This window comes from Salvelinus alpinus, chromosome 17, assembly GCF_045679555.1.
Source record: "Salvelinus alpinus chromosome 17, SLU_Salpinus.1, whole genome shotgun sequence".
Lineage (NCBI taxonomy): Eukaryota > Metazoa > Chordata > Actinopteri > Salmoniformes > Salmonidae > Salvelinus > Salvelinus alpinus.
The window spans coordinates 27228169-27255384 of NC_092102.1; the positions used below are offsets into that span (position 1 = coordinate 27228169).

At 44.6% G+C, this 27216-nt stretch overlaps 1 protein-coding gene across 1 annotated transcript; it reads right to left on the reverse strand.

Annotated features, from left to right (window-relative positions):
* Window positions 1–1126: 1126 nt before the first annotated feature.
* tmem240a (transmembrane protein 240a) lies at window positions 1127–25387 on the reverse strand. The gene is made up of 4 exons (XM_071348283.1): window positions 24899–25387; window positions 24370–24476; window positions 16520–16728; window positions 1127–2229 (listed from the first exon to the last, which is right to left on the reverse strand). The coding sequence occupies exons 1-4, from the start codon at window positions 24953–24955 to the stop codon at window positions 2075–2077; spliced, it is 528 nt and encodes a 175-aa protein (XP_071204384.1). The 5' UTR covers window positions 24956–25387; the 3' UTR covers window positions 1127–2074.
* Window positions 25388–27216: the final 1829 nt, after the last annotated feature.

Genomic DNA, 27216 nt, shown 5'->3' on the forward strand with positions numbered 1-27216 from the left:
GTGGTGGACCATTCTTGATACACACAGGAAACTGTTGAGCGTGAAAAACACAGCAGATTTGCAGTTCTTGACACAAACCGGTGTGCCGAATCTCCACTGGGATTCTCTGCCTCTAACCCTATTACAGGGGCTGTCACTTGCTTACTGGTGCTCTTTCATGCCGTCCCTAGGAGGGGTGCGTCACTTGAGTGGGTTAAGTCACTGACGTGATCTTCCTGTCTGGGTTGGCGCCCCCCCTTGGGTTGTGCCGTGGCGGAGATCTTTGTGGGCTATACTCGGCCTTGTCTCAGGATGGTAAGTTGGTGGTTGAAGATATCCCTCTAGTGGTGTGGGGGCTGTGCTTTGGCAAAGTGGGTGGGGTTATATCCTTCCTGTTTGGCTCTGTCCGGGGGTATCATCGGATGGGGCCACAGTGTCTCCTGACCCCTCCTGTCTCAGCCTCCAGTATTTATGCTGCAGTAGTTTATGTGCCGGGGGGCTAGGGTCAGTTTGTTATATCTGGAGTACTTCTCCTGTCTTATCCGGTGTCCTGTGTGAATTTAAGTATGCTCTCTCTAATTCTCTCTTTCTTTCTCTCTCTCGGAGGACCTGAGCCCTAGGACCATGCTTCAGGACTACCTGGCATGATGACTCCTTGCTGTCCCCAGTCCACCTGGCCGTGCTGCTGCTCCAGTTTCAACTGTTCTGCCTGCGGCTATGGAACCCACATAATCCAAAACACAACCAAAACAAAATGCAAATGCATCCAACAAGTTTGTAGAGTCACAAGCTTGATTTAGTCATTGTGTGCTAGGAATATGGGACCAAGTACTAAACTTTTGACTAAATTGAATACACTAAGGGAATTGTCCAAATACTTTTGACACCTTCAAATGGGGGGACCAGATACATAAAGTGCTTGAGTTTATAAACAGTAAAACAGATATGTATGAAAATACCCAAAAATAAAAGGTGTCATTCTGTACTGTCACCTCATATAAAACATTTGATCTCAAATCCAAAATGCTGGAGTATAGAACCAATTTAAAAGATTTAACTTCACTACTAAATAATTGTGTATGGAAGTGTATCTATTGAACAGTATATCTACTGATGTTGAGGCAATGACACATTCAAACATTAGGGGTCACTGTTGTGCTTCAATGGCACTTTTAATAAAACAGACATTTTATCCTCACAACAGCAATGTCTGGACAGAGAGGGGAGGGGGACTGGGTGAGGGTTCCCGCTGCTGCTAGGCTGGTTGCTCCTGATAGGTATGAGGCAATTGGATGTAGCAAATTGGGAAGTGCTATTGGACACAGTATTGGGAAGACAAGGGAAGTACTGAACTGTCTCTCCGTCTTATCTGGGCTGGCATCAATTTATTTTCTACCTTCTCATAAATAATAACACAGCGCAGAGAACCCTGACCACAAACGTATGCTCCCCTCCCCTTCTTATATTTACATGTAAATTAATACATTAATTTAATTCACAAAGTAACAAAGCTAATTAATCTGTGTTTTTAGCAGAAATCACACTCTTCAACCCCAGACGGCTGTCATCCTCATCTTCCCTACCCTCCGTTTATCCTCCCATACAGTCCATCGGCTCTATTCGTAACACTTGACTCACCACACTCACAAACAAACCCACCCATACCCTGTGTTCCCACTTCCCCATATTTATTAGTATTTACAGAAGCAACAATCTAATCTTCCCATCACAAAATCTTGAAAAACACCCTTTTCCATTTACCTCCCTCCCACTTTAGAGAAAGACCCTCCCAATAGAGAAAAAACACACTGTGGCACCCCATTCTTACTCCCCCCACTTTCTGGACACTGTCCGCATCGTACCCTTTTCTAAGTTTCAACAATGAACACAAAAAATGTGGACATAGACAAGATTTCAGTAGCGACTATCTTCTTCTTCTGCTCGAGTTTGGATTGGTTGGTGCTGACTTGTCAAAGAAAGTCTCAGTGACAGGGGTGTTATGAACAATGAGAGGGCAGTCTTCCAGGGTCTCTGAGGCACCAGTTGGCCATGGGGCAGTTTGGGGGGACTGGGATGGGGGATTCTTGTTTTAGAGTCAGAGGTGGAGTGGGCTGGGGTGGCCGTTGTGGTAGAGCTTCTGCTTGATGTGGACCATGTTGCCACTGGAGTCCTCCAGCTGTCTGAGCTGGGCGCGTCGACGCAGATCTCGAAGGTTGCAGAACGAGGGGAGCCATGACCAGGAAGGGGTGTCTGGTGGACAAGAGGAGAGAGGGAGGTTGTTATAGGGGTGAAGAAACTAGAGAAGAAATATACATGATTAGAACATTTATCTCATTGTGGGGTTAATAAGAGAATGGGAGTGCATTTGGTTAGGTATATTAGATGCCCAATATGTCCAAAACATCCTTGATGCTCCCACCAACCTAATTGTTGGTAGTACAATACATCAATCCTACACACTCATGTGTTGCCCATGTAACCGGTGTAAAATAGCTAGCTAGTTAGCAATGTGCGCTAGTAGCGTTTCAATTGGTGTCGTCACTCGCTCTGAGACCTTGAAGGAGTTGTTTCCCTTGCTCTGCAAGGGCTGTGGCTTTTGTGGAGAGCTAGGTAACAATGCTTTGAGCATTACGGTTGTCGATGTGTGCAGAGGGTCCCTGGTTCAAGCCCAAAATGGGACGGTTGCAATACTGTTACACCCACACATTCATATGCCAAATATAAAATGTTACATCACTATTCTGCCAAGCACACAGCCATGCAATCTCCATAGACAAACACTGTCAGTAGAACAGCCTTACTGAAGAGCTCAGTGACTTCAACGTGGCACCATGTTAGAATGCCAACTTTATCAAGCTAGTCATCTTGATTACTTTCTTATGTCATTCTCTCTCACCAAAAGTTTAAAAAATGTTGATGGGAACAGAATGCAGTCGGATCATAATTGGCATATATAGTACTCTTACAGAATTTCCACGTGGACGAGGATATTGGACATTTAATCAAAGCCTACTGGATGATAACTAGGACAGAATAATTTATAACTGACTTTTTCAGACATAACATAGGTACAGCAGATCTTATTGTATGGGACCCTTTAAAATGTGCCTTTAGAGGCCATGCAATTCAGTACTCATCTATAAAACAAAAGCAATTTAAATCAAAAGAGTCCATATTAACAAAGGAAATTGAAGGACTAACAGTACAGATAGATAGCAATAAAAACTGTACCATAGAGGCACAGAATAAGTTAGAGGAAAAACAAAAAGAAATGGAGGAACTTATTCAAGAACGTTCCAGTGTAATATATTATAAAAATAAATTGAACTGGATGGAATATGGGGGAAAATGCACCAACATTTTTTTCAATCTTCAACATAGAAATGCTACCAATTTTTTTATTGAAACTTGTTACAAATGATGGAGTCACGCATCACCAAATTATATTTTGAAAGAGGAAGTAAAGTACTAATATATTTTTGTTTCAGTCTCTTCCATCTCCACTAACCGAAGCTAAGTGTATGGATTTTTCCCCTATTAATAATGTAAAATTAACATCTGTACAGAAAGACTCACGTGAAGGCCAAATTGCAGAGGAGGAACTTCTTGATGCAATTAAAGCCTTTAAGTCTGGGAAAAATCCAGGGCTGGATGGCATACCAGGGGAAGTATACCAAAAAAATATTGTATCATGTTTTAATCACTCCTATATAAACGGTAGATTATTGGACACGCAACAAGAAGGTCTGATTTCATTATTACTGAATGTCACGTTCTGACCTTAGTTCCTTTTTTATGTCTTTATTTTGGTTTGGTCAGGGCGTGAGTTGGGGTGGGCATTCTATGTTCTATATTCTATGTTTTGTTCTATGTGTTGTATTTCTGTGTTTGGCCAAGTATGGTTCCCAATCAGAGGCAGCTGTCAATCGTTGTCTTTGTGGGTAGTTGTTTCCTGTTTTTGTGTTTGTTTCACCATTCAGGACTGTTTTGATTTTTGTTGTCATTCACTTTGTTATTTTTGTCTTTTTCCCGTGTTCAGTTAATAAATTTAACATGGACACTTACCACGCTGCATTTTGGTCCGATCCTTCATATTCCTCATCGGAAGAAGAAGAAAATCGTTACACTGAAACAGGATCCAAGTGTTATATATATAAAGATCCAGTCCATTAAAAAATTGGAGGCCTCTTACACTTCAGTGTTGTGATGCAAAAATTCTAGCTAAATGCTTGGCGCATAGAATTAAAAAGGTATTGTCAGGTATTATTCATCCTAATCAGACAGGTTTTTTACATGGACGATACATTGGAGATAATATAAGACAAGTACTGGAAACAATAGAATACTATGAAATATCGGGGAAACCAGGCCTGGTTTTCATAGCTGATTTTGAAAAGGCTTTTGATAAAGTACGACTGGAGTTTATATATAAATGCCTAGAATATTTCAATTTTGGGGAATCTCTTATAAAATGGGTTAAAGTTATGTATAGTAACCCTAGGTGTAAAATAGTAAATAATGGCTACATCTCAGAAAGTCTTAAACTATCTAGAGGAGTAAAACAAGGTTGTCCACTATCGGCATATCTATTTATTATTATTATGTTAAAATGAGATCCAAGAATAGTATTAGGGGTTAGAAATCCATGGATTAAAAACAAAAGTGTCATTGTACGCTGATGATTCATGTTTTCTTTTAAAACCACAATTAGAATCCCTCCACAGCCTCATAAAGGATCTAAATACTTTTGCTAACCTCTCTGGATTAAAACCAAATTATGATAAGTGTACTACAGTTAAAGTCGGAAGTTTACATACACTTAGGTTGACATACACTTAAAACTCGTTTCTCAACCACTCTGAAGTGTACTACAGTTGAAGTCGGAAGTTAACATACACTTAGGTTTACATACACTTAAAACTCGTTTTTCAGCCACTCCACAAAATTATTGTTGACAACCTATAGTTTTGGCAAGTCGGTTAGGACCTCTACTTTGTGCATGACACCGGTAATTTTTCCAACAGCTGTTTACAGGCAGATTATTTCACTTATAATTCACTGTATCACAATTCCAGTGGGTCAGAAGTTTACATACACTAAGTTGACTGTGCCTTTAAACAGCTTAGTAAATTCCAGAAAATGATGACATGGCTTTAGAAGCTTCTGATAGGCTAATTGACATCATTTGAGTCAATTGGAGGTATACCTGTGGATGTATTTCAAGACCTACCTTCAAACTCAGTGCCTCTTTGCTTGACATCATGGGAAAATCAAAAGAAATCAGCCAAGACTAAAGAAAGATATTGTAGACCACAAGTCTGGTTCATCCTTGGGAGTAATTTACAAACGCCTGAAGGTACCATGTTCATCTGTACAAACAATAGTAGGCACGTATAAACACCATGTGTAACGCTCGTCGTTAGGTGGAAGTGTAACGGCTTTCTTCCATAGGTGAAGGAGAGGACCAAAGTGCAGCGCGGCTAGTGTTAAACATGTTTAATAAAGAACAAGTGAAACACTACAAACAACAATACAAAATAACAAATGTGCAAAAACCGAGACAGACCTATCTGGTGCAGACAATCACAGAGACAGGAAACAAACACCCACAAAATCCCAACACAAAACAAGCCTCCTATATATGATTCTCAATCAGGGACAACGATTACCATCTGCCTCTGATTGAGAACCATATTAGGCTGGACATAGAAACAGACAAACTAGACACACAACATAGAATTCCCACCCAGCTCACGTTCTGACCAACACTAAACAAGCAAAACACATAATAACTCTGGTCAGGACGTTACAGTACCCCCCTCCTGAGGTGCGGACTCCGAACGCACCCCTACAACTCAAGAGGAGGGTCTGGGTGTGCATCTGTCCGCGGTGGCGGCTCCGGCGGTGGACGAGGACACCACTCCACCACTGTCTTTGTCCCCCTCCTTAGCGTCCTTTGAGTGGCGACCCTCGCCCACGACCTTGGCCTAAGAATCCTCCCCAAGGCCCCCCACATGACTTTGGAGGTAGCTCAGGACAGAGAGGTAGCTCAGGACAGAGAGGTAGCTCAGGACAGAGAGGTAGCTCAGGACAGAGAGGTAGCTCAGGACAGAGAGGTAGCTCAGGACAGAGAGGTAGCTCAGGACAGAGAGGTAGCTCAGGACAGAGAGGCAGCTCCGGACTGAATGGCAGCTCCGGACTGAATGGCAGCTCCGGACTGAGTGGCGGCTCCGGACTGAGTGGCGGCTCCGGACTGAGTGGCAGCTCCGGACTGAGTGGCAGCTCCGGACTGAGTGGCAGCTCCGGACTGTAAGGCAGCTCATGACTGTAAGGCAGCTCATGACTGTAAGGCAGCTCATGACTGTAAGGCAGCTCATGACTGTAGGGCAGCTCATGACTGTAGGGCAGCTCATGACTGTAGGGCAGCTCATGACTGTAGGGCAGCTCATGACTGTAGGGCAGCTCATGACTCTAGGGCAGCTCATGACTCTAGGGCAGCTCATGACTGTAGGGCCGCTCATGGCTGGCTGACGGCTCCGGCAGATCCTGTCTGGTTGGCGGCTCTGGCAGATCCTGTCTGGTTGGCGGCTCTGGCAGATCCTGTCTGGTTGGCGGCTCTGGCAGATCCTGTCTGGTTGGCGGCCCTGGCAGATCCTGACTGACGAATGGCTCTAGCGGCTCCTGACTGACGAACGGCTCTGACGGCTCGGGACAGACGGGCGGCTCTAACGGCTCGGGACAGACGGATGGCTCAGACGGCGCTGGGGAGACGGATGGCTCAGATGGCGCTGGGGAGACGGATGGCTCAGATGGCGCTGGGGAGACGGATGGCTCAGATGGTGCTGGGGAGACGGATGGCTCCGATGGCGCTTGGCAGACGGCCAGCTCAGACGGCGTTGGGCAGACGGACAGTTCAGACGGCGTTGGGCAGACGGGCAGTTCAGGCGCCGCTGGGCAGACGGCAGACTCTGGCCGGCTGAGACGCACTATAGGCCTGATGCGTGGTGCCGGAACTGGAGGTACCGGGCTGAGGGCACGCACCTCAGGGCGAGTGCGGGGAGAAGGAACAGTGCGTACAGGGCTCTGGAGACGCACAGGAGGCTTGGTGCGTGGTGCCGGAACTGGAGGCACTGGGCTGGAGACACGCACCATAGGGGGAGTGCGTGGAGGAGGAACAGGGCTCTGGAGATGCACTGGAAGCCTGGTGCGTGGTGTAGGCACTGGTGGTACTGGGCTGGGGCGGGAAGGTGGCGCCGGATATACCGGACCGTGAAGGAGGACACGCGCTCTTGAGCACCGAGCCTCTCCAACCTTACCAGGTTGAATGGTCCCCGTAGCCCTGCCAGTGCGGCGATGTGGAATAGCCCGCACTGGGCTATGCAGGCGAACCGGGGACACCACCTGTAAGGCTGGTGCCATGTACGCCGGCCCGAGGAGACGTACTGGAGGCCAGATATGTTGGGCCGGCTTCATGGCACCCGGCTCGATGCCCAACCTAGCCCTACCAGTGCGGCAAGGTGGAATAGCCCGCACTGGGCTAAGCACGCGTACTGGGGACACCGTGCGCTCCACCGCATAACACGGTGTCTGACCAGTACGACGCCCTCTCACTCCACGGTAAGCCCGGGGAGTTGGCTCAGGTATCCAACCCGGCTTCGCCACACTCCCCTTTAGCACCCCCCCCAATAAATTTTTGGGTGAGCCTCTCGGGCTTCCAGCCTCTCTTACGTGCTGCCTCCTCATTCCACCGCTCCTGGGCTGTGGCTGCCTCCTTCTCCTCCCGAGAGCGGCGATTCTCTCCAACCTTAGCCCAGGGTCCTTCTCCGTTGAATATTTGCTCCCAAGACCATTCCTCCTGGTACCGCTGCTTCTGTTGCTGCTGCCCATTTCCACGCTGCTTGGTCCGGGTTTGGTGGGTGGAAGTGTAACGGCTTTCTTCCATAGGTGAAGGAGAGGACCAAAGTGCAGCGCGGCTAGTGTTAAACATGTTTAATAAAGAACAAGTGAAACACTACAAACAACAATACAAAATAACAAATGTGCAAAAACCGAGACAGACCTATCTGGTGCAGACAATCACAGAGACAGGAAACAAACACCCACAAAATCCCAACACAAAACAAGCCTCCTATATATGATTCTCAATCAGGGACAACGATTACCATCTGCCTCTGATTGAGAACCATATTAGGCTGGACATAGAAACAGACAAACTAGACACACAACATAGAATTCCCACCCAGCTCACGTCCTGACCAACACTAAACAAGCAAAACACATAATAACTCTGGTCAGGACGTTACAGGAAGAGAGGAGGACCAAGGCGCAGCGTGGTAAATGTTCATGATGATGAATTTTAATGATGATCCAACAAACAGAACACTGACAAAATACAAAACAATAAACGACGTGAACAAACGAACGAAAACAGTACCGTGTGGCGAACAAACACAGACACGGCAACAATCACCCACAAACAAACAGTGAGAACAGCCTACCTTAATATGGTTCCCAATCAGAGACAACGTAAAACACCTGCCTCTGATTGAGAACCATATCAGGCTTGTTAGACAACCCTAACCAATGAAAACACATAACATGGAATATACCCACCCAGCCCACGTCCTGACCAACTAAACAAAGACTAAACAAAGGAAATAAGGTCAGGAACGTGACAGTACCCCCCCCAAAGTGCGGACTCCGGCCGCAAAACCTAAACCTATAGGGGAGGGTCTGGGTGGGCATCTGTTCACGGTGGCGGCTCTGGCGCTGGACGTGGCCCCCACCCCACCATAGTCACTACCCCCTTTCGTGGCCTCCTTTTAACTGCAACCCTCCATATTAACCCCACTGGACTAAGGGGCAGCACCGGACTGAGGGGCAGCACCGGACTGAGGGGCAGCACCGGACTGAGGGGCAGCTCCGGACTGAGGGGCAGCTCCGGACTGAGGGGCAACTCCGGACTGAGGGGCAGCTCCATACTGACTGACGGCTCTGGCAGGTCATGGCTGACTGACGGCTCTGGCAGGTCATGGCTGACTGACGGCTCTGGCAGGTCATGGCTGACTGACGGCTCTGGCAGCTCCTGTCTGGCGGGCGGCTCTGGCAGCTCCTGTCTGGCGGGCGGCTCTGGCAGCTCCTGACTGACGGACAGCTCTAGCGGCTCCTGACTGATGGACGGCTCTAGCGGCTCCTGACTGACGGACGGCTCTGAAGGCTCAGGACAGACGGGCGGCTTTGAAGGCTCAGGACAGACGGGCGGCTATGAAGGCTCAGTACAGACGGGCAGCTCAGATGGCGCTGGGCAGACGGGCAGCGCAGGCGGCGCTGGGCAGACGGACAGCTCGCAGTGCAGGCGGCGCTGGGCAGACGGACAGCTCAGACGGCGCTGGGCAGACGGGCAGTGCAGGCGGCGCTGGGCAGACGTACAGCGCAGACGGCGCTGGGCAGACGGCAGACTCTGGCCGGCTGAGGCGCACAGTAGGCCTGGTGCGTGGTGCCGGAACTGGTGGTACCGGGCTAAGGACACGCACCTCAAGGCTAGTGCGGGGAGCAGCAACAGGGCGCACAGGGCTCTGGAGACGCACAGGAGGCTTAGTGCGTGGTGCCGGAACTGGTGGTACCGGGCTGGAGACACGCACCATAGGGCGAGTGCGTGGAGGAGGAACAGGGCTCTGGAGACGCACTGGAAGCCTGGTGTGTGGTGTAAGCACTGGTGGTACTGGGCTGGGGCGAGGAGGTGGCGCCGGATATACCGGACCGTGAAGGCGTACAGGAGCTTTTAAGCACCGAGCCTGCCCAACCTTACCTGGTTTAATGCTCCCCGTAGCCAGGCCAATGCGGCGAGGTGGAATAGCCCGCACTGGGCTGTGCTGGCGAACCGGGGACACCATGCGTAAGGCTTTGGTGCGAAAAGTGCAAATCAATCTCAGAACAACAGCAAAGGACCTTGGAAAGATGCTGGAGGAAACAGGTACACAAGTATCTATATCCACAGTAAAATGAGTCCTATGTTGACATAACTTGAAAGGCTGCTCAGCACGGAAGAAGCCACTGCTCCAAAGCCGCCATAAAAAAGACAGACTACAGTTTGCAACTGCACATGGGGACAAAGATCGTACTTTTTGGAGAAATGTCCTCTGGTCTGATGAAACAAAAATAGAACTGTTTGGCCATAATGACCATCGTTATGTTTGGAGGAAAAGGGGGAGGCTTGCAAGCCGAAGAACACCATCCCAACCGTGAAGCATAGGTGTGGCAGCATCATGTTGTGGGGGTGCTTTGCTGCAGGAGGGATTGGTGCACTTCACAGAATAGATGGCTTCATGAGGAAAGAAAATTATGTGGAGATATTGAAGCAACATTTAAAGACATCAGTCAGGAAGTTAAAGCTTGGTCGCAAATGGGTCTTCCAAATGGACATTGACCCCAAGCATACTTCCAAATTTATGGCAAAATGGTTTAAGGACAACAAAGTCAAGGTATTGGAGTGGCCATAACAAAGCCCTGACCTCAATCCTATAGAACATTTGTGGGCAGAACTGAAAAAGCATGTGCGAGCAAGGAGGCCTACAAACCTGCCTCAGTTACACCAGCTCTGTCTAGAGGAATGGGCCAAAATTCACCCAACTTATTGTGGGAAGGTTGTGAAAGGCTACCCAAAACGTTTGACCCAAGTTCAACAATTTAAAGGCAATGCTACCAAATATTAATTGAGTGTATGTAAACTTCTGACCCACTGGGAATGTGATGAAAGAAATAAAAGCTGAAATCAATCATTCTCTCTACTATTATTCTGACATTTCACATTCTTAAAATAAAGTGGTGATCCTAACTGACCTAAGACGGGGAATTAAATGTCAGGAATTGTGAAAAACTGAGTTTAAATGTATTTGTCTAAGGTGTATGTAAACTTCCGATGAACCAGACTTGTCGAGGTCTACAATTTCTCACCCACTGGAATTGTGATATATTATGCATGTATATGAATATATATTTACCCCAAAAATATATGGGGGATTGGAAATGATGTAGACAATTACATTGATGGAAGCAACAATCTATCTGCAATATTAAAGCTGATCCACCCCCTAAAAAAAGAGAAAAAAAACGAAATAAAAAAAGCTGTAAGTGCTGTTATTGTGAAGTGGAAACGTCTAGAAGCAAGAACGGCTCAGCCTCGAACTGGCAGGCCCCACAAGCTCACAGAATGGTCTAAAGCGCGTAGCGCCCCCCCCAAAAATGGTCTGTCCTTGGTTGCAACACTCACTACCGAGTTACAAATTGCCTCTGGAAGCAACGTCAGCACAAGAACTGTTCGTCAGGAGCTTCATGAAATAGATTTCCATGGCCGAGCAGCCTCCCACAAGCCAAATATCACCATGCGCAATGCCAAGCGTTGGCTGGAGTGGAGTAAAGCTCGCCGCCATTGGACGCAGTGGAAACGGGTCTTTGGAGTGATGAATCACGCTTCACCATATGGCAGTGCGACAGACGAATCTGGGTTTGGCAGATGCCAGGAGAACGTTACCTGCCCCAATTCATAGTGCCAACTGTAAAGTTTGGTAGAGGAGGAATAATGGTCTGGGGCTGTTTTTCATGGTTCGGGCTAGGCCCCTTAGTTCCAGTGCAGGGAAATCTAAACGCTACAGCATACAATGACATTCTGTAGGATTCTGGGCTTCCAACTTTGTGGCAACAGTTTGGGGAAGACCCTTTCCTGTTTCAGCATGACTATGTCCCTGTGCACAAAGCGAGGTCCATGCAGAAAAGGTTTGTCGAGATCGGTGTGGAAGAACTTGACTGGCCTGCACAGAGCCCTGACCTCAACCACATCAACCACACCATATTAATGCCCATGATTTTGAAATTAGACATTCGACGAGCAGGTGTCCACATACTTTTGGTCATGTTTGTGTATGTTTCAGTTTCTATATCCTGATATGCATGATTAAATAGCGATTTAAAAAAAGATATTTAGGATTTCTTTCACCAAGTATATGAGTGTGAGGTAGAATTTGTAGAAATGGAAGTGCAGGAATTTGTCTCTGTCAGGCTTAGTTGCCGCTGAGACGGCAGAGAAAGAAGACGGAGATCACAAGGCAGCACACCCACTAGCACATGGCCCTGCCAGAGGCAGGGGAGAGGGGGGAGTACGGGGAGGCAGGTGGTGGGAAGTGGGGGTCGCTGGCCGGGAGGGAGGAGTGAGTTATTTATAGCTGTGAATGGGTATGCAATCCACAAGGACAGTTCAGAAGGGTATCCAAACGAAAAGAGAGAGCGATACAGGTTCTTCTCATTTGAATAAAAGGATGGAGATGGAGTCAGGAGAAAAATGTAAATGGTAATGTAATGCGGAAAGTGGGGTGAGGGTAGAAATGTAAAGGTCTTTTTACGGAGGGAGGGAAGGGGGGCCATTGTTATCCAAATCATAATCTTCCTCTTTTGTTATCATATTTTGTTTCCTTATTTTGCTAAATAAAATGTCTTTCCACTGATGGTTTCATCACTGATGGTGCCAAAGAATATGAATCAGTTATTCATGAGAAATAGACAGTAAGAAAGGGGTCACCAAAAGGATGCCTTTTAAAGAAAATGGATATCAGGAGATTCAATAACTGAATGGAGAGCAGGAGACGCAGGGTCTATAGATGGAATTAGAAAAAGCTAAAGGAATCAATGTGCACCTCAATGCGGTCTGTGTCAGTGTGGTGTGCATGTTTCTTCCTCACCCGCCATTCCAGCTGCTCTCTCTCACTCTATTTATAGCTCCCTAGGAGGGAGCAAGTGTGTGTGTGTGTGTGTGTGTGTGTGTGTGTGTGTGTGTGTGTGTGTGTGTGTGTGTGTGTGTGTGTGTGTGTGTGTGTGTGTGTGTGTGTGTGTGTGTGTGTGTGTGTGTGTGTGTGTGTGTGTGTGTGTGTGTGTGTGTGTGTGTGTGTGCGTGTGTGAGAGAGAGAAAGTGTATGTGTGGGTTGGGATGTGACAGTATATTCACACCCCCCTACCTTCCCGCTTCATCAGCCTCACCTTCACTCCCCATCTCAGGGAGGCTAAACAAGTCTGACCCACAATCAATATCACAGCCAAACACACAAGTGAAGGGGCATTCCCTCCATTCACAAGGATTCCAGCACAAGAAAAGCCTTGAGCCACCCCTCTACCTCGAGGGAAACATTTGAATGTAAAATCTGGGTGTATTTTTTTATGTGGATGTTATGCACTGAATAGCAGATGGATTGATTCTGTGCTGAAAATATGAAGCAGTTTTATCTTGACTAATACTTATAGAATCACAGAATCTAAGTCTGGCAATATTTGTATGCTTCACATCTCCAAATTCATATTTATCATCAATAAATAATAAGACATGCATCTAAACCCACTTTTTAACGTAGTCTTTTCAAGACATAAAATAATAGGGTTATTTAGTACCCCATCTTTGTGTGGTGGTTTCATATTAATCAGAGGTGATTAATTGGCCATCTCTTACTTTTACAGTGCCTTGCAAAAGTATTCATCCCCCTTGGCGTTTTTTCCTATTTTGTTGCATTACAACCTGTAATTTAAATGTATTTTTATTTGGATTTCATGTAATGGACATAAACAAAATAGTACAAATTGGTGAAATGAAATGAAAAAAATTACTTGTTTCAAAGAATTCTAAAAAATAAAAAAAACTGAAAAGTTGTGCGTGCATATGTATTCACCCCCTTTGCTATGAAGCCCCTAAATAAGATCTGGTGCAACCAATTACCTTCAGAAGTCACATAATTAGTTAAATAAAGTCCACTTGTGTGCAATCTAAGTGTCACATGATCTATCACATGATCTCAGTATATATACACCTGTTCTGAAAGGCCCCAGAGTCTGCAACACCACTAAGCAAGGGGCACCACCAAGCAAGCGGCACCATGAAGACCAAGGAGCGCTCCAAACAGGTCAGGGACAAAGTTGTGGAGAAGTACAGCTCAGGGTTGGGTTATAAAAAAATATCCGAAACTTTGAACATCCCATGGAGCACCATTAAATCCATATAGAAAAATGTAAAGAATATGGCACCACAACAACCTGCCGACCACCAAAATTAAACGGCCCAGGCAAGGAGGGCATTAATCAGAGAGGCAACAAAGAGACCAAAGATAACCCTGAAGGAGCTGCAAAGCTCCACAGCGGAGATTGGAGAATCTGTCCATAGGACCACTTTAAGCCGTACACTCCACAGAGCTGGGCTTTACGGAAGAGTGGCCAGAAAAAAGCTATTGCTTAAAGAAAACAATAAGCAAACCCATTTGGTGTTCGCCAAAAGCCATGTGGGAGACTCCCCAAACATATGGAAGAAGGTACTCTTGTTAGATGAGACTAAATTTGAGTTTTTTGGCCATCAAGGAAAACGCTCTGCCTGGCGCAAACCCAACACCTCTCATCACCCCGAGAATACCATCCCCACAGTGAAGCATGGTGGTGGCAGCATCATGCTGTGGGTATGTTTTTCATCGGCAGGGACTGGGAAACTGGTCAGAATTGAAGGAATGATGGATGGCGCTAAATACAGGGAAATTCTTGAGGGATCAAATCAAGAGATTTGAGACTGGGACGAAGGTTCACCTTCCAGCAGGACAATGACCCTAAGCATACTGCTAAAGCAACACTCGAGTGGTTTCAGGGGAAACATTTAAATGTCTTGGAAGGGCCTAGTCAAAGCCCAGACCTCAATCCAATTGAGAATCTGTGGTGTGACTTAAAGATTGCTGTACACCAGCGGAACCCATCCAACTTGAAGGAGCTGGAGCAGTTTTGCCTTGAAGAATGGGCAAAAATCCCAGTGGCTAGATGTGCAAGCATATAGAGACATACCCCAAGAGACTTGCAGCTGTAATTGCTGCAAAAGCTGGCTCTACAAAGTATTGACTTTGGGGGGGTGAATAGTTATGCACGCTCAAGTTTTCTGTTTTTTGTGTTGTTTCTTATTTGTTTCACAATAAAAAGTATTTTGCATCTTCAAGGTGGTAGACATGTTGTGTAAATCAAATTATACAACCCCCCCCCCCCCCCAAAAAAAATAAAAATCTATTTTAATTCCAGGTTGTAAGCCAACAAAATAGGAAAAATGCCAAGGGAGGTGAATACTTTCGCAAGCCACTGTAAACTCACTAGACATTATGCCCCTCTATTTTCTGACCGTAACAGCAATTGGAATATCCAGGTCACATCACCTCCTTCAGCAATGTCTTATATCTAAAGGATCCAGGCCAGCTACAAAATATAGGCCTGTTTTGACATCGAGAGCTGCACAAGATAATGTGTAGCTGAAGCAATTGGATTATTCCAACACATTATAAGAACACTCCATTGGGCAAACGTTGGTTGAATCAACATTGTTTCCTTGTCATTTCAACCAAAAATTATGACGTTCAATCAATGTGGAAAACTGATTGGATTAGGAAAAAGTAATCAACGTAAGAGAATTTAGTATTTTCTTCACTGAACTTTTAACCTAAATCCAATGACATGGTGAATTTTTTAAATGTATTTCAACTTAGTTGACAACTCAACCAAATGTAAATCAAAACTAAACGTTGAGCTGACGTCTGTGCCCAGTGGGACTGGACAAGTTATTGAATCAGGAGAAGAAGTATGGACAAAAAGTCCTCTAATATGTAATATGTTCACATTGGCATACACTCTCCCTCAGTGAAGTCTGGCTTGCTAGACTAACAATGGTAAGAATTGAGACAGTTAATAATTGTATGTCTTCCTGGTGTATAGACAGACACATGCCCTCTGTGCTATGGGTAAGGAATCTTTGTTTCAGTGAATCAGTATGTACTAAACATATGACATCTGAGGGCAGCAATATTTCCACAGCATAATTAACATTACAGTTTCACTATGCCTACTTTACACACATAACTATCCCCCCTCACCGGACAGAAAGTAATCTTTTTCCAAATTCCTTCTCCCACTTATACAGTAGTAATTACCTGCATAATATCTTAATTCTAATTCATGACCATAACACACTGTATACAGTACTGTACAGTTAATATCCTGTGAGACAATATATTTTGTCTGGAATATACTTTTCCCTTTTCCCCTATGAATGCTTTCTTTGAGTATACAACTGAGCCCTTATGTCCTCAAGTTCTGTAAAGTTTCCCATAACCATCACTCATAGCCAGGTGTGTTGGGCTATCCGCCCACCCAAGAAAGCCTGGTTTCAATTGGTTTCAATGAATGGTACAGTGGTCAACAGCAGCCTGTATGTTCGTTCTGTGCATTTGCACACCCATGTTACATCCCCAAGAAAAGATGTAGGAGAAACACTGATCAATAAGGCAGTCGAAATATTAACACATACACCACTTCACTCAACATCTCTCTTTTCGCAGAGGTGGGAATCAACCAAACAATACTTCTGTCATCAGATGATTGAGAAATGTTTTGCTCATTCTGCTGCACATTTTGTCAACCTTATTGATGTTCCAGTCAGTCCATATAAAACTTTTCCCAGTCAAACAGACCAAGTCTCTGGTTGACTCACCGTAGTAGCGACTGGCTCTCCATGCCCTGACAGCACAGTGCAGCACTCCGTCCAGCCACAGCAGGAGCCAGCTGATACAGAAGCCCAGCAGCAGCCCCAGCATCAGGTCCATCTCCTGCTTGGTCACGCTGTCACTCACAAAGTAGTTCTCCGACGAGTCCACCAGAGAATGGTCCCCATTGTACGGGATCACGTAGTGGACATGATGCCTGGAAGAGACAAAGCCGGAGGTTAGAAAGTGTTAGTGGTGGAGGGAAGAACAAGGAAAAGAGGAGATAGGGCAAGAGAGGACAAATTAGGGGGTGTAGGTGATGAAATTGAATTCTCAACACTGATTTGGTACAAATGGGAGAATGCAAAGGCATGGAATACATGCTGAATTTATACAGTACAGTGCTGGTGAATAATCATTTCCAGAAATGTGTGTAGCCTACCTTCTGTAAATGATTACCATTACTTTTGTCACAGTGTTATCAAAGCCTAACATAACGACCTACCTAACGTGCCCCTCAAAGGTACATCTCATAAAATGACAACCTGAGGTTTACAAGCAGTAAAGGAATGACAGTGGATGTGGCCTCAGGCCTGACTAGATGTGCATCATCGCCAGGATGACGCCTCAACACCACATGCACTAAAAGTAGGCTTTCAAGATCAGGTGGGCTCTCATCTGACTGTCTATTCCATGAAATGTTTATACTGAGAGGGTAAACATCTTACGTAAATTAGTAACTCTTATTGAAGAGCATTTTCAGGTCACTAAAAGATAAAGTGGCTGTGTGCCAAATGGCACCCTTTTCCCTACATAGTGCACTACTTTTGACCAGAGCCTGGACGCAGACACTGTGTCACCCGCTTTCAATTGGCTTAATTAAAGGCAATGACAAGCAGTGTGACATGCAATTGTTGGGATCTAGTTTAGGACTATATGTACTATATGTCCCCGGGAACAGGAAGGTAACAAGCACAAGTATGAAAATATATAATTCATTCAAAGCTAGGAATATTGTGAGCATTGCCCATTGAATATTGAGTATCAGAGGTTTTATCAATATTTAAAAATGACTTAAAATAAACCACAAAAAAATGCTGCTATGATAGACAGCGATAATGTTCCTCTGAAAAAAATATTAACGCAACATGCAACAATTTCAACGATTTTACTGAGTTACAGTTCATATAAGGAAATCAGTCAATTTAAAATTAGGCCCTAATCTATGGATTTCACATGACTGGGCAGGGGCGCAGCCATGCCTGGGAGGGCATAGGCCCACCCACTTGGGAGCCAGGCCCACCCACTGGGGAGCCAGGCCCAGCCAATCAGAATACATTTTCCCCCCGCAAAAGGGCTTTATTACAGACAGAAATACTCCTCAATTTCATCAGCTGTCCTGGTGGCTGGTCTCAGACAATCCCGCAGGTGAAGAAGCCAGATGTGGAGGTCCTGGGCTGGCGTGGTTACACGTGGTCTGCGGTTGTGAGGCCGGTTGGAAGTACTGCCAAATTCTCTAAAACAACGTTGGAGGTGGCTTATGGTAGAGAAATTAACATTCAATTCTCTGTGAACAGCTCTGGTAGACATTCTTGCAGTCAGCATGCCAATTGCACACTCCCTCAAAACTTGAGCCATCTGTGGCATTGTGTTGTGTGACAAAACTGCACATTTTAGAGTGGCCTTTTATTGTCCCCATCACAAAGTGCACCTGTGTAATGATCATGCTGTTTAATCAGTTTCTTGACATGCCATGCCTATCAGCCTAAACGGCTCTCTATCCACCGGATGTGTACCAAACTCACTAAAAGTGGCAGTAATAAAGCCTCTCTTGAAAAAGCCAAACCTTGAACCAGAAAATATAAAAAACTATCGGCCTATATCGAATCTTCCATTCCTCTCAAAAAAAAAAGAAAAAGCTGTTGCGTAGCAACTCACTGCCTTCCTGCCTTCCTGAAGACAAACAATGTATACGAAATGCTTCAGTCTGGTTTTAGACCCCATCATAGCACTGAGACTGCACTTGTGAAGGTGGTAAATGACCTTTTAATGGCGTCAGACCGAGGCTCTGCATATGTCCTCATGCTCCTAGACCTTAGTGCTGCTTTGATACCATCGATCACCACATTCTTTTGGAGAGATTGGAAACCCAAATTGGTCTACACGGACAAGTTCTGGCCTGGTTTAGATCTTATCTGTCGGAAAGATATCAGTTTGTCTCTGTGAATGGTATGTCCTCTGACAAATCAACTGTACATTTCGGTGTTCCTCAAGGTTCCGTTTTAGTTTTACTATTGTTTTCACTATATATTTTACCTCTTGGGGATGTCATTCGAAAACATAATGTTAAATTTCACTGCTATGCGGACAACACACAGCTGTACATTTCAATGAAACATGGTGAAGCCCCAAAATTGCCCTCGCTGGAAGCCTGTGTTTCAGACATAAGGAAGTGGATGGCTGAAAAAGTTCTACTTTTAAACTCGGACAAAACAGAGATGCTTGTTCTAGGTCCCAAGAAACAAAGAGATCTTCTGTTGAATCTGACAATTAATCTTGATGGTTGTAAAGTCGTCTCAAATAAAACTGTGAAGGACCTCGGCGTTACTCTGGACCCTCATCTCTCTTTTGACGAACATATCAAGACTGTTTCAAGGACAGCTTTTTTCCATCTACGTAACATTGCAAAAATCAGAAACTTTCTGTCCAAAAATGATGCAGAACAACTAATCCACGCTTGTGTTACTTCTAGGTTAGACTACTGCAATGCTCTACTTTCCGGCTACCCAGATAAAGCACTAAATAAACTTCAGTTAGTGCTAAATACGGCTGCTATAATCCTGACTAGAACCAAAAAATGTGATCATATTACTCCAGTGCTAGCCTCCCTACACTGGCTTCCTGTTAAGGCAAGGGCTGATTTCAAGGTTTTACTGCTAACCTACAAAGAATTACATGGGCTTGCTCCTACCTATCTTTCTGATTTGGTCCTACCGTACATACCTACACGTACGCTACGGTCACAAGACGTAGGCCTCCTAATTGTCCCTAGAATTTCTAAGCAAACAGCTGGAGGCAGGGCTTTCTCCTATAGATCTCAATTTTTATGGAATGGTCTGCCTACCCATGTGAGAGACGCAGACTCGGTTTCAACTTTTAAGTCTTACTGAAGACTCATCTCTTCAGTGGGTCATATGATTGAGTGTAGTCTGGCCCAGGAGTGTGAAGGTGAACGGAAAGGCTCTGGAGCAACGAACCGCCCTTGCTGTCTCTGCCTGGCCAGTTCCCCTCTCTCCACTGGGATTCTCTGCCTCTAACCCTATTACAGGGGCTGAGTCACTGGCTTACTGGTGCTCTTTCATGCCGTCCCTAGGAGGGGTGTGTCACTTGAGTGTGTTGAGTCACTGACGTGATCTTCCTGTCTGGGTTGGCGCCGCCCCTTGGGCTGTGCCGTGGCGGAGATCTTTGTGGGCTATACTCGGCCTTGTCTCAGGATGGTAAGTTGGTGGTTGAAGATATCCCTCTAGTGGTGTGGGGGCTGTGCTTTGGCAAAGTGGGTGGGGTTATATCCTTCCTGTTTGGCTCTGTCCGGGGGTATCATCGGATGGGGCCACAGTGTCTCCTGACCCCTCCTGTCTCAGCCTCCAGTATTTATGCTGCAGTAGTTTATGTGTTGGGGGCTAGGGTCAGTTTGTTATATCTGGAGTACTTCTCCTGTCTTATCCGGTGTCCTGTGTGAATTTAAGTATGCTCTCTCTAATTCTCTCTTTCTCTCTTTCTTTCTCTCTCTCGGAGGACCTGATCCCTAGGACCATGCCTCAGGACTACCTGGCATGATGACTCCTTGCTGTCCCCAGTCCACCTGGCCGTGCTGCTGCTCCAGTTTCAACTGTTCTGCCTGCGGCTATGGAACCCTGACCTGTTCACCGGACGTGCTACCTGTCCCAGACCTGCTGTTTTCAACTCTCTAGAGACCGCAGGAGCGGTAGAGATACTCTTAATGATCGGCTATGAAAGCCAACTGACATTTACTCCTGAGGTGCTGACTTGCTGCACCCTCGACAACTACTGTGATTATTATTATTTGACCATGCTGGTCATTTATGAACATTTGAACATCTTGGCCATGTTCTGTTATAATCTCCACCCGGCACAGCCAGAAGAGGACTGGCCACCCCTCATAGCCTGGTTCCTCTCTAGGTTTCTTCCTAGGTTTTGGCCTTTCTAGGGAGTTGTTCCTAGCCACTGTGCTTCTACACCTGCATTGCTTGTTGTTTGGGGTTTTAGGCTGGGTTTCTGTACAGCACTTTGAGATATCAGCTGATGTAAGAAGAGCTATATAAATAATTTTGATTTGATTTGATTTGATTATTTTTGAAAAGGAGGAATGCTCACTGACAGGGATGTAAACTAATTTGTGCACAAAATTTGAGTAATACATTTTTTTTCCTGTGATCTTTTATTTCAGCTCATGAAACATGGGACCAGCACTTCACATGTTGCGTTTATAATTTTGAATAAAAATGTAAAAAATGTGGCAAAAACATTTTGGTCTAAAAATACTTCGAAAGGTATATAGGCCTAATATAGCACATTACTGAACATTAACTATGAGGAAATCTTGAAATGAGAGGGAGTGAGAGAGAGACCCTCTCAAAAGTTTGGCCAATATTACTGTATGATGACCTTAGTAACACTTCATGACCCATTACTAATCTTACTAACACTTCATGACCCATTTCTCAGGTTGTTAGACTGTAGGCAGTCAAAACAAAGGAGCAGTATTCATAGAGGGCCAAGAGCAGATTTTCTTATCTTCTGTGAATGTTAGTTAAGTTAATAATTTGTTTCAGATTATGCACTGAACAACAATGACCCAACACGTACATAAAGTTAAAATACGTTTTTCCTATTTTGTTGCATTACAACCTGTAATTTAAATCCATTTTTATTTGGATTTCATGTAATGGACATACACAAAATAGTCCAAATTGGTGAAATGAAATGAAAAAATAACTTGTTTAAAAATAAAAAATAAAAAATGGAAAAGTGGTGCGTGCATATGTATTCACCCCCTTTACTATGAAGCCGCTAAATAAGATCTGGTGCAACCAATCACCTTCAGAAGTCACATAATTAGTTAAATAAAGTCCACCTGTGTGCAATCTAAGTGTCACATGATCTGTCACATGATCTCAGTATATATACACCTATTCTGAAAGGCCCCAGAGTCTGCAACAACACTAAGCAAGGGGCACCACCAAGCAAGCGGCACCATGAAGACCAAGGAGCTCTCCAAACAAGTCAGAGACAAAGTTGTGGAGAAGTACAGATCAGGGTTGGGTTATAAAAAATATCCTAAACTTTGAACATCCCACGGAGAACCATTAAATCCATTATTTAAAAAATGGAAAGAATATGGCACCACAACAAACCTGCCAAGAGAGGGCCACCCACCGAAACTCACAGCCCAGGCAAGGAGGGCATTAATCAGAGAGGCAACAAAGAGACCAAAGATAACCCTGAAGGAGCTGCAAAGCTCCACAGCGGAGATTGGAGTATCTGTCCATAGGACCACTTTAAGCCGTACACTCCACAGAGCTGGGCTTTACGGAAGAGTGGCCAGAAAAAAGCCATTGCTTAAAGAAAAAAATAAGCCAACCCATTTGGTGTTCGCCAAAAGCCATGGGGGAGACTCCCCAAACATATGGAAGAAGGTACTCTGGTTAGATGAGACTAAATTTGAGCTTTTTGGCCATCAAAGAAAATGCTATGTCTGGCACAAACCCAACACCTCTCATCACCCCGAGAATACCATCCCCACAGTAAAGCATGATGGTGGCAGCATCATGCTGTGGGTATGTTCGGCAGGGACTGGGAAACTGGACATCGGCAGGGACTGGGAAACTGGTCAGAATTGAAGGAATGATGGATGGCGCTAAATACAGGGAAATTCTTGAGAGAAACATGTTTCAGTCTTCAAGAGATTTGAGACTGGGACGGAGGTTCACCTTCCAGCAGGAGAACGATCCTAAGCATACTGCTAAACCAACACTCGAGTGGTTTCAGGGGAAACATTTAAATGTCTTGGAAGGGCCTAGTCAAAGCCCAGACCTCAATCCAATTGAGAATCTGTGGTGTGACTTAAAGATTGCTGTACACCAGCGGACCCCATCCAACTTGTAGGAGCTGGAGTAGTTTTGCCTTGAAGAATGGGCAAAAATCCCAGTGGCTAGATGTGCCAAGCATATAGAGACATACCCCAAGAGACTTGCAGCTGTAATTGCTGGGGGGGGGGGGGGGGGGTGAATAGTTATGCACGCTCAAGTTTTCTGTTTTTTTGTCTTATTTCTTGTTTGTTTCACAATAAAAATGTTTTGCATCTTCAAAGTGGTAGGCATGTTGTGTAAATCAAATGATACAAACCCCCCAAAAAATCTACTTTAATTCCAGGTTGTAAGGCAACAAAATAGGAAAAATCCAAGTGGGTGAATACTTTCGCAAGCCACTGTAGTTGTTCAGAGTGTACTCAGGCCTAAACTTGCCTTTATCCATGGCTTAATATCCTAATGAATTACAGTACCAGTCAAAGGTTTGGACACATCTACTCATTCAAGGGTTTTTCTTAATTTTTTCTATTTTCAAAATTGTAGAATAATAATGAAGACATCAAAACTATGAAATAACACATGGAATCATGTAGTAACCAAAAAAGTGTTAAACAAATCAAAATATATATATATTTTTTTATTCTTTAAAGTAGCCACCATTTGCCTTGATGACAGCTTTGCACACTTGGAATACTTGCCTAGGAACTTACTTTGTTAAGGTCGTAGGACTGAAAATGAACGAATTCAACAACCATGTCACTAACAAATACAATCATGGTTGGTTATGCTACACTTTAATCAAAAAGGCAAGGCACACTGGGAAATTATTGGAGGCGTGGCTTAGTGGGGGCATTCAATTTAAGTATACCTTACTAAAAATAAATGCATGTTTTATTGTATTTCTCATATGAAGGTAGTACTGCTCAATTCAGCTATTTAAGTTTCTTAACAACATTTATTTTAGGTAATTGGTTTCCTCAAAATATTTGAGTAGAACTTGATCTTAGAAAGATTTTGTGTTGTAAGGAGTCTCTACCAGCAATTGTGAAAATGTGAGGCCACATATAACGTTTACAGGTCTAATCACAACAGCAATATGAAACCTGGCCTACACCATTCAACTATAGTTATTTTATGTTTCATTCCATTTTCAGCCTTCATAACATGGGTTATCAATAATAGATCACTGTATACCTATATATTATAATTCTCACAACTGATTCAATATAGGTAGGCCTAATGTCCTCTCTCCAAAAACATTTCCTCTTAAAAATATGGTAATATTGCAAATGCAAAACAGCACGAGAACGATCATTGAGAGCTGTCTTCGTTTAAAATGATTCCTTAGCCCATTCCTCATAAATCATAACATACTTTATTTATGGCTCAACCACCTTCGTATGCAGTAAAAGACAAATCACTGAATATAGGCTTGAAAACACCGTCACAACCTAGGCATCACAAACATAAGGCTGTATGTAGCCTACCATTAGACACACATATACCTCGAATAAAACCACAGTCGACATCAATTAGGCACAATTTCAAGAGATTATGCATGGAGCAGGTTGGGATGCTTATTAAAACCAACAGTTCAGCAGGAGAAATCATTCGAGAGGCCTATTGAGGGATTATGATTAGACGAGAAAAATAGCAGCGCTCTTGACTCTGTTTGGCTACCTTTCGTTGCAGATGCAGCACATTGTATCTATCCAAATGAATCAATGTATTATATTGTTTTTTTTTACCTTCCACAGTTGCAATGACAGACGCGGTCTTCCCCTCGTAAATGCGGTAAGATGTAGTTGTGAAAGCGATCCAGTAGTGCGTTCATGTCCATTAAACAGGCTATCGCCTGCAAAGAACCATAAGAGTCAACTGGGACACAATAACTATTCCCAACACAGCAGCACCATTATATGACTTGCATTAAGCTAAAGTCCATATAAGAGAAAATAGACAAATACATTTGGAAACCCACCTTGCAATCATTTGCGAGGGAAAACTCCTTCGCTCTTAAATGGTATTTAGATGATTTATTCATGATAGCCATGTAATTGTTGGCAGACTATGTGTAGCCTACTTCCTCAAGTCTATATGCATTTAACCATAATTATTTTCAGTGTCCTTATATAAAATGTGCTCTGTAGTTGTAATATATTGCCTATAACTACATTATTCATTATTATAGGCTACACAGGTTTAAAAAAAAAAGATATATCATTGCTGTAGGCGTTAAACACACATGCGGGGTGCAATAAAAAGCGTATCTCTTACCATTACAACTGAAGCGCCAAGAATCATAAAAATCATGGTGGTTGTGATCATATGCATCAAAACTTCCAAACTCGCCGCTGTTCTCTAGCCTTCTCTACCCGCCGCACTGCAAACGCTGGGCTTTAGGCGCTCTGTCCCGGGAGGAGACGGTCATTGAGGCGCCCTTACTGCACCTGACTCTCCGTCCCTCCAAACTCGCCAGATTGGAGTGCAATTAACCAGTGCACAGGTGATGAGATCGCCCAGTCTCCCTCAGTACCCCCTTTGACACACGCACTCACCGTCTTCACAGTCTACACCCCATCCAGTGATGCGTCGATTCGATGACGCGGACCGGGTCGTGGACTGGCCGGTGCCGCGGTTGCTGTGGCGGGAACGGCGAAAATAGGGTGCTGGTGGAGAGGGTGTCCTAGCCTGATTACAAATGCAATGATGTTCTTTTCCCGGAAGGCCAGGTACCGTTCTCATTCCAAAAAAATATCAGCAAACAGGAGAAAGGGTGATCCGGTCGCCTCATGGGGATGTCCCTAGCTACTGCCCCCCCCCCCCTCCCACCACCACCACCTTCCGTCCAAGACAGCACGTTATTCCCGTCTGTTTTATCAATTAGTTAATTTATTAATTATCGATACATACGATTCTCAATCGATGGGAGCATTTAATTAATCTATCACTCGGATTATTCATTTTTATTGCGATTTCGCGTTTTAGGCTACAGTCGTTGTCTTCTAACATGTAAATATCTTGATAACATCGATGTCAAGCCGAATCGAGATGTAGATCCAGTCGGAACCAGACCCACCCTACCCTCAGTCCAGTAAAGATCAGGCAACGGCAGCTGCATCAACGCCCGTGGCCAGACACGCATGATTATCCCATCTTGTTTTAGCTATCGCAGTCAGGAGCATCCACCACCATCCCTTTGCGAGCGTGTGTGTGTGTGTGTGTGTGAGAGAGAGAGAGAGAGAGAGCGAGATAGAGGGGGGGAGATAGAGAGAAGGACGGAAGGATGGACAGAAGGGAGGAAGGAAGGAAGGAAGGAGAGAAAGAGGGAGATTCTGTGCCCCCCTATTGCATTTTACTCTGTGAAACACTCAGAGACATTCAAGCAAATAATTCCAAGAATATTCGCGATGGTTTAACCTCTATACCGTTCCTCCAGAGGCGTCACCAGCTTTACTGATCACCCCATCCCCTTCGATCTACCACTGTCTCTCTAGTCTCTACCCTCTCCATCGTTGCAGTTCATTTTCGGATTTTCTACGCCATTTCGCTGTGCTGAATTTCTGGCTGGCACTGTATGTTATGCTACATTATTGGACTCTACGCCTATTTACTGTATTGTATTAGCCATTCACTAGAGTTATTGATGTATTAGTTGAAATCAATATGAATTGCAGAACATTTTGTAGTTTTAAAGCTAATTTCCTGCAATTCTACACATTTTGCCAAGGGATGCTGAGAAACTCTTGCAGTTTTAAAGCTAGTTTCCTGCAATTCTACACATTTTGCTATGATATCTGTGTGAGAGGGACTAACAAAACCAATAGGGCCCCCCTTGAGGACAGAGCCCTTGAGCACATGCCCTGCGTGCCCAGTCGGGGATCTGGTGATGATTAGGCCTACTACAAGGTCTAGATAGCTCGCTAAACTATCTTACTTAGAAATCAAATTCTTTTTAGCTGACATAGGCTATTTGAGTAACTGACATAAGAGGTAACTGTTGATGCACTACCAAATTTCACTTTGTGCATTCTAATTTTCTAACTCTCAACAGTAAGTTGAGATCTCGATTGAGTTTCTAAATATATATATATATAATATTTTTATTTAACCTTTATTTAACTAGGCAAGTCAGTTAAGAACAAATTCTTATGTTGTAACGATCGTCTGTGGTGGTAGAAGGATCGGACCAAAGCGCAGCATGGTAAGTGTTCATGTCTTTAATAAAAATCCAAAAACTGAACACAGGAACAAAAACAATAAACGATGATCAAATGAAACAGTACCGTGTGGCGACAAACACTGACACGGAAACAAACACCCACAAACCAAAAGACAAAACAGGCTACCTAAATATGGTTCCCAATCAGAGACAATGACAAACACCTGCCTCTGATTGAGAACCATATCAGGCCAAACGACAAACCCAACATAGAAACACAAAACATAGATAACCCACCCAACTCACGCCCTGACCACACTAAAACAAAGAAAATACAAAAGAACTATGGTCAGAACGTGACAGTACCCCCCCCCCCCCCCCCAAGGTGCGGACTCCGGCAACAAAACCTGAACCTATAGGGGAGGGTCTGGGT

Bases quoted from the DNA above. Each gene is read 5' to 3' on its own strand.
- tmem240a (XM_071348283.1), bottom strand. From the start codon at position 24,955: ATGCATATGATCACAACCACCATGATTTTTATGATTCTTGGCGCTTCA. The intron at 24,477-24,898 runs GTAAGAGATACG...GGTTCTTTGCAG, and splicing joins TTGGCGCTTCAGTTGTAATG to GCGATAGCCTGTTTAATGGA. The intron at 2,230-16,519 runs GTGAGTCAACCA...CTTGTCCACCAG, and splicing joins GAGAGCCAGTCGCTACTACG to ACACCCCTTCCTGGTCATGG.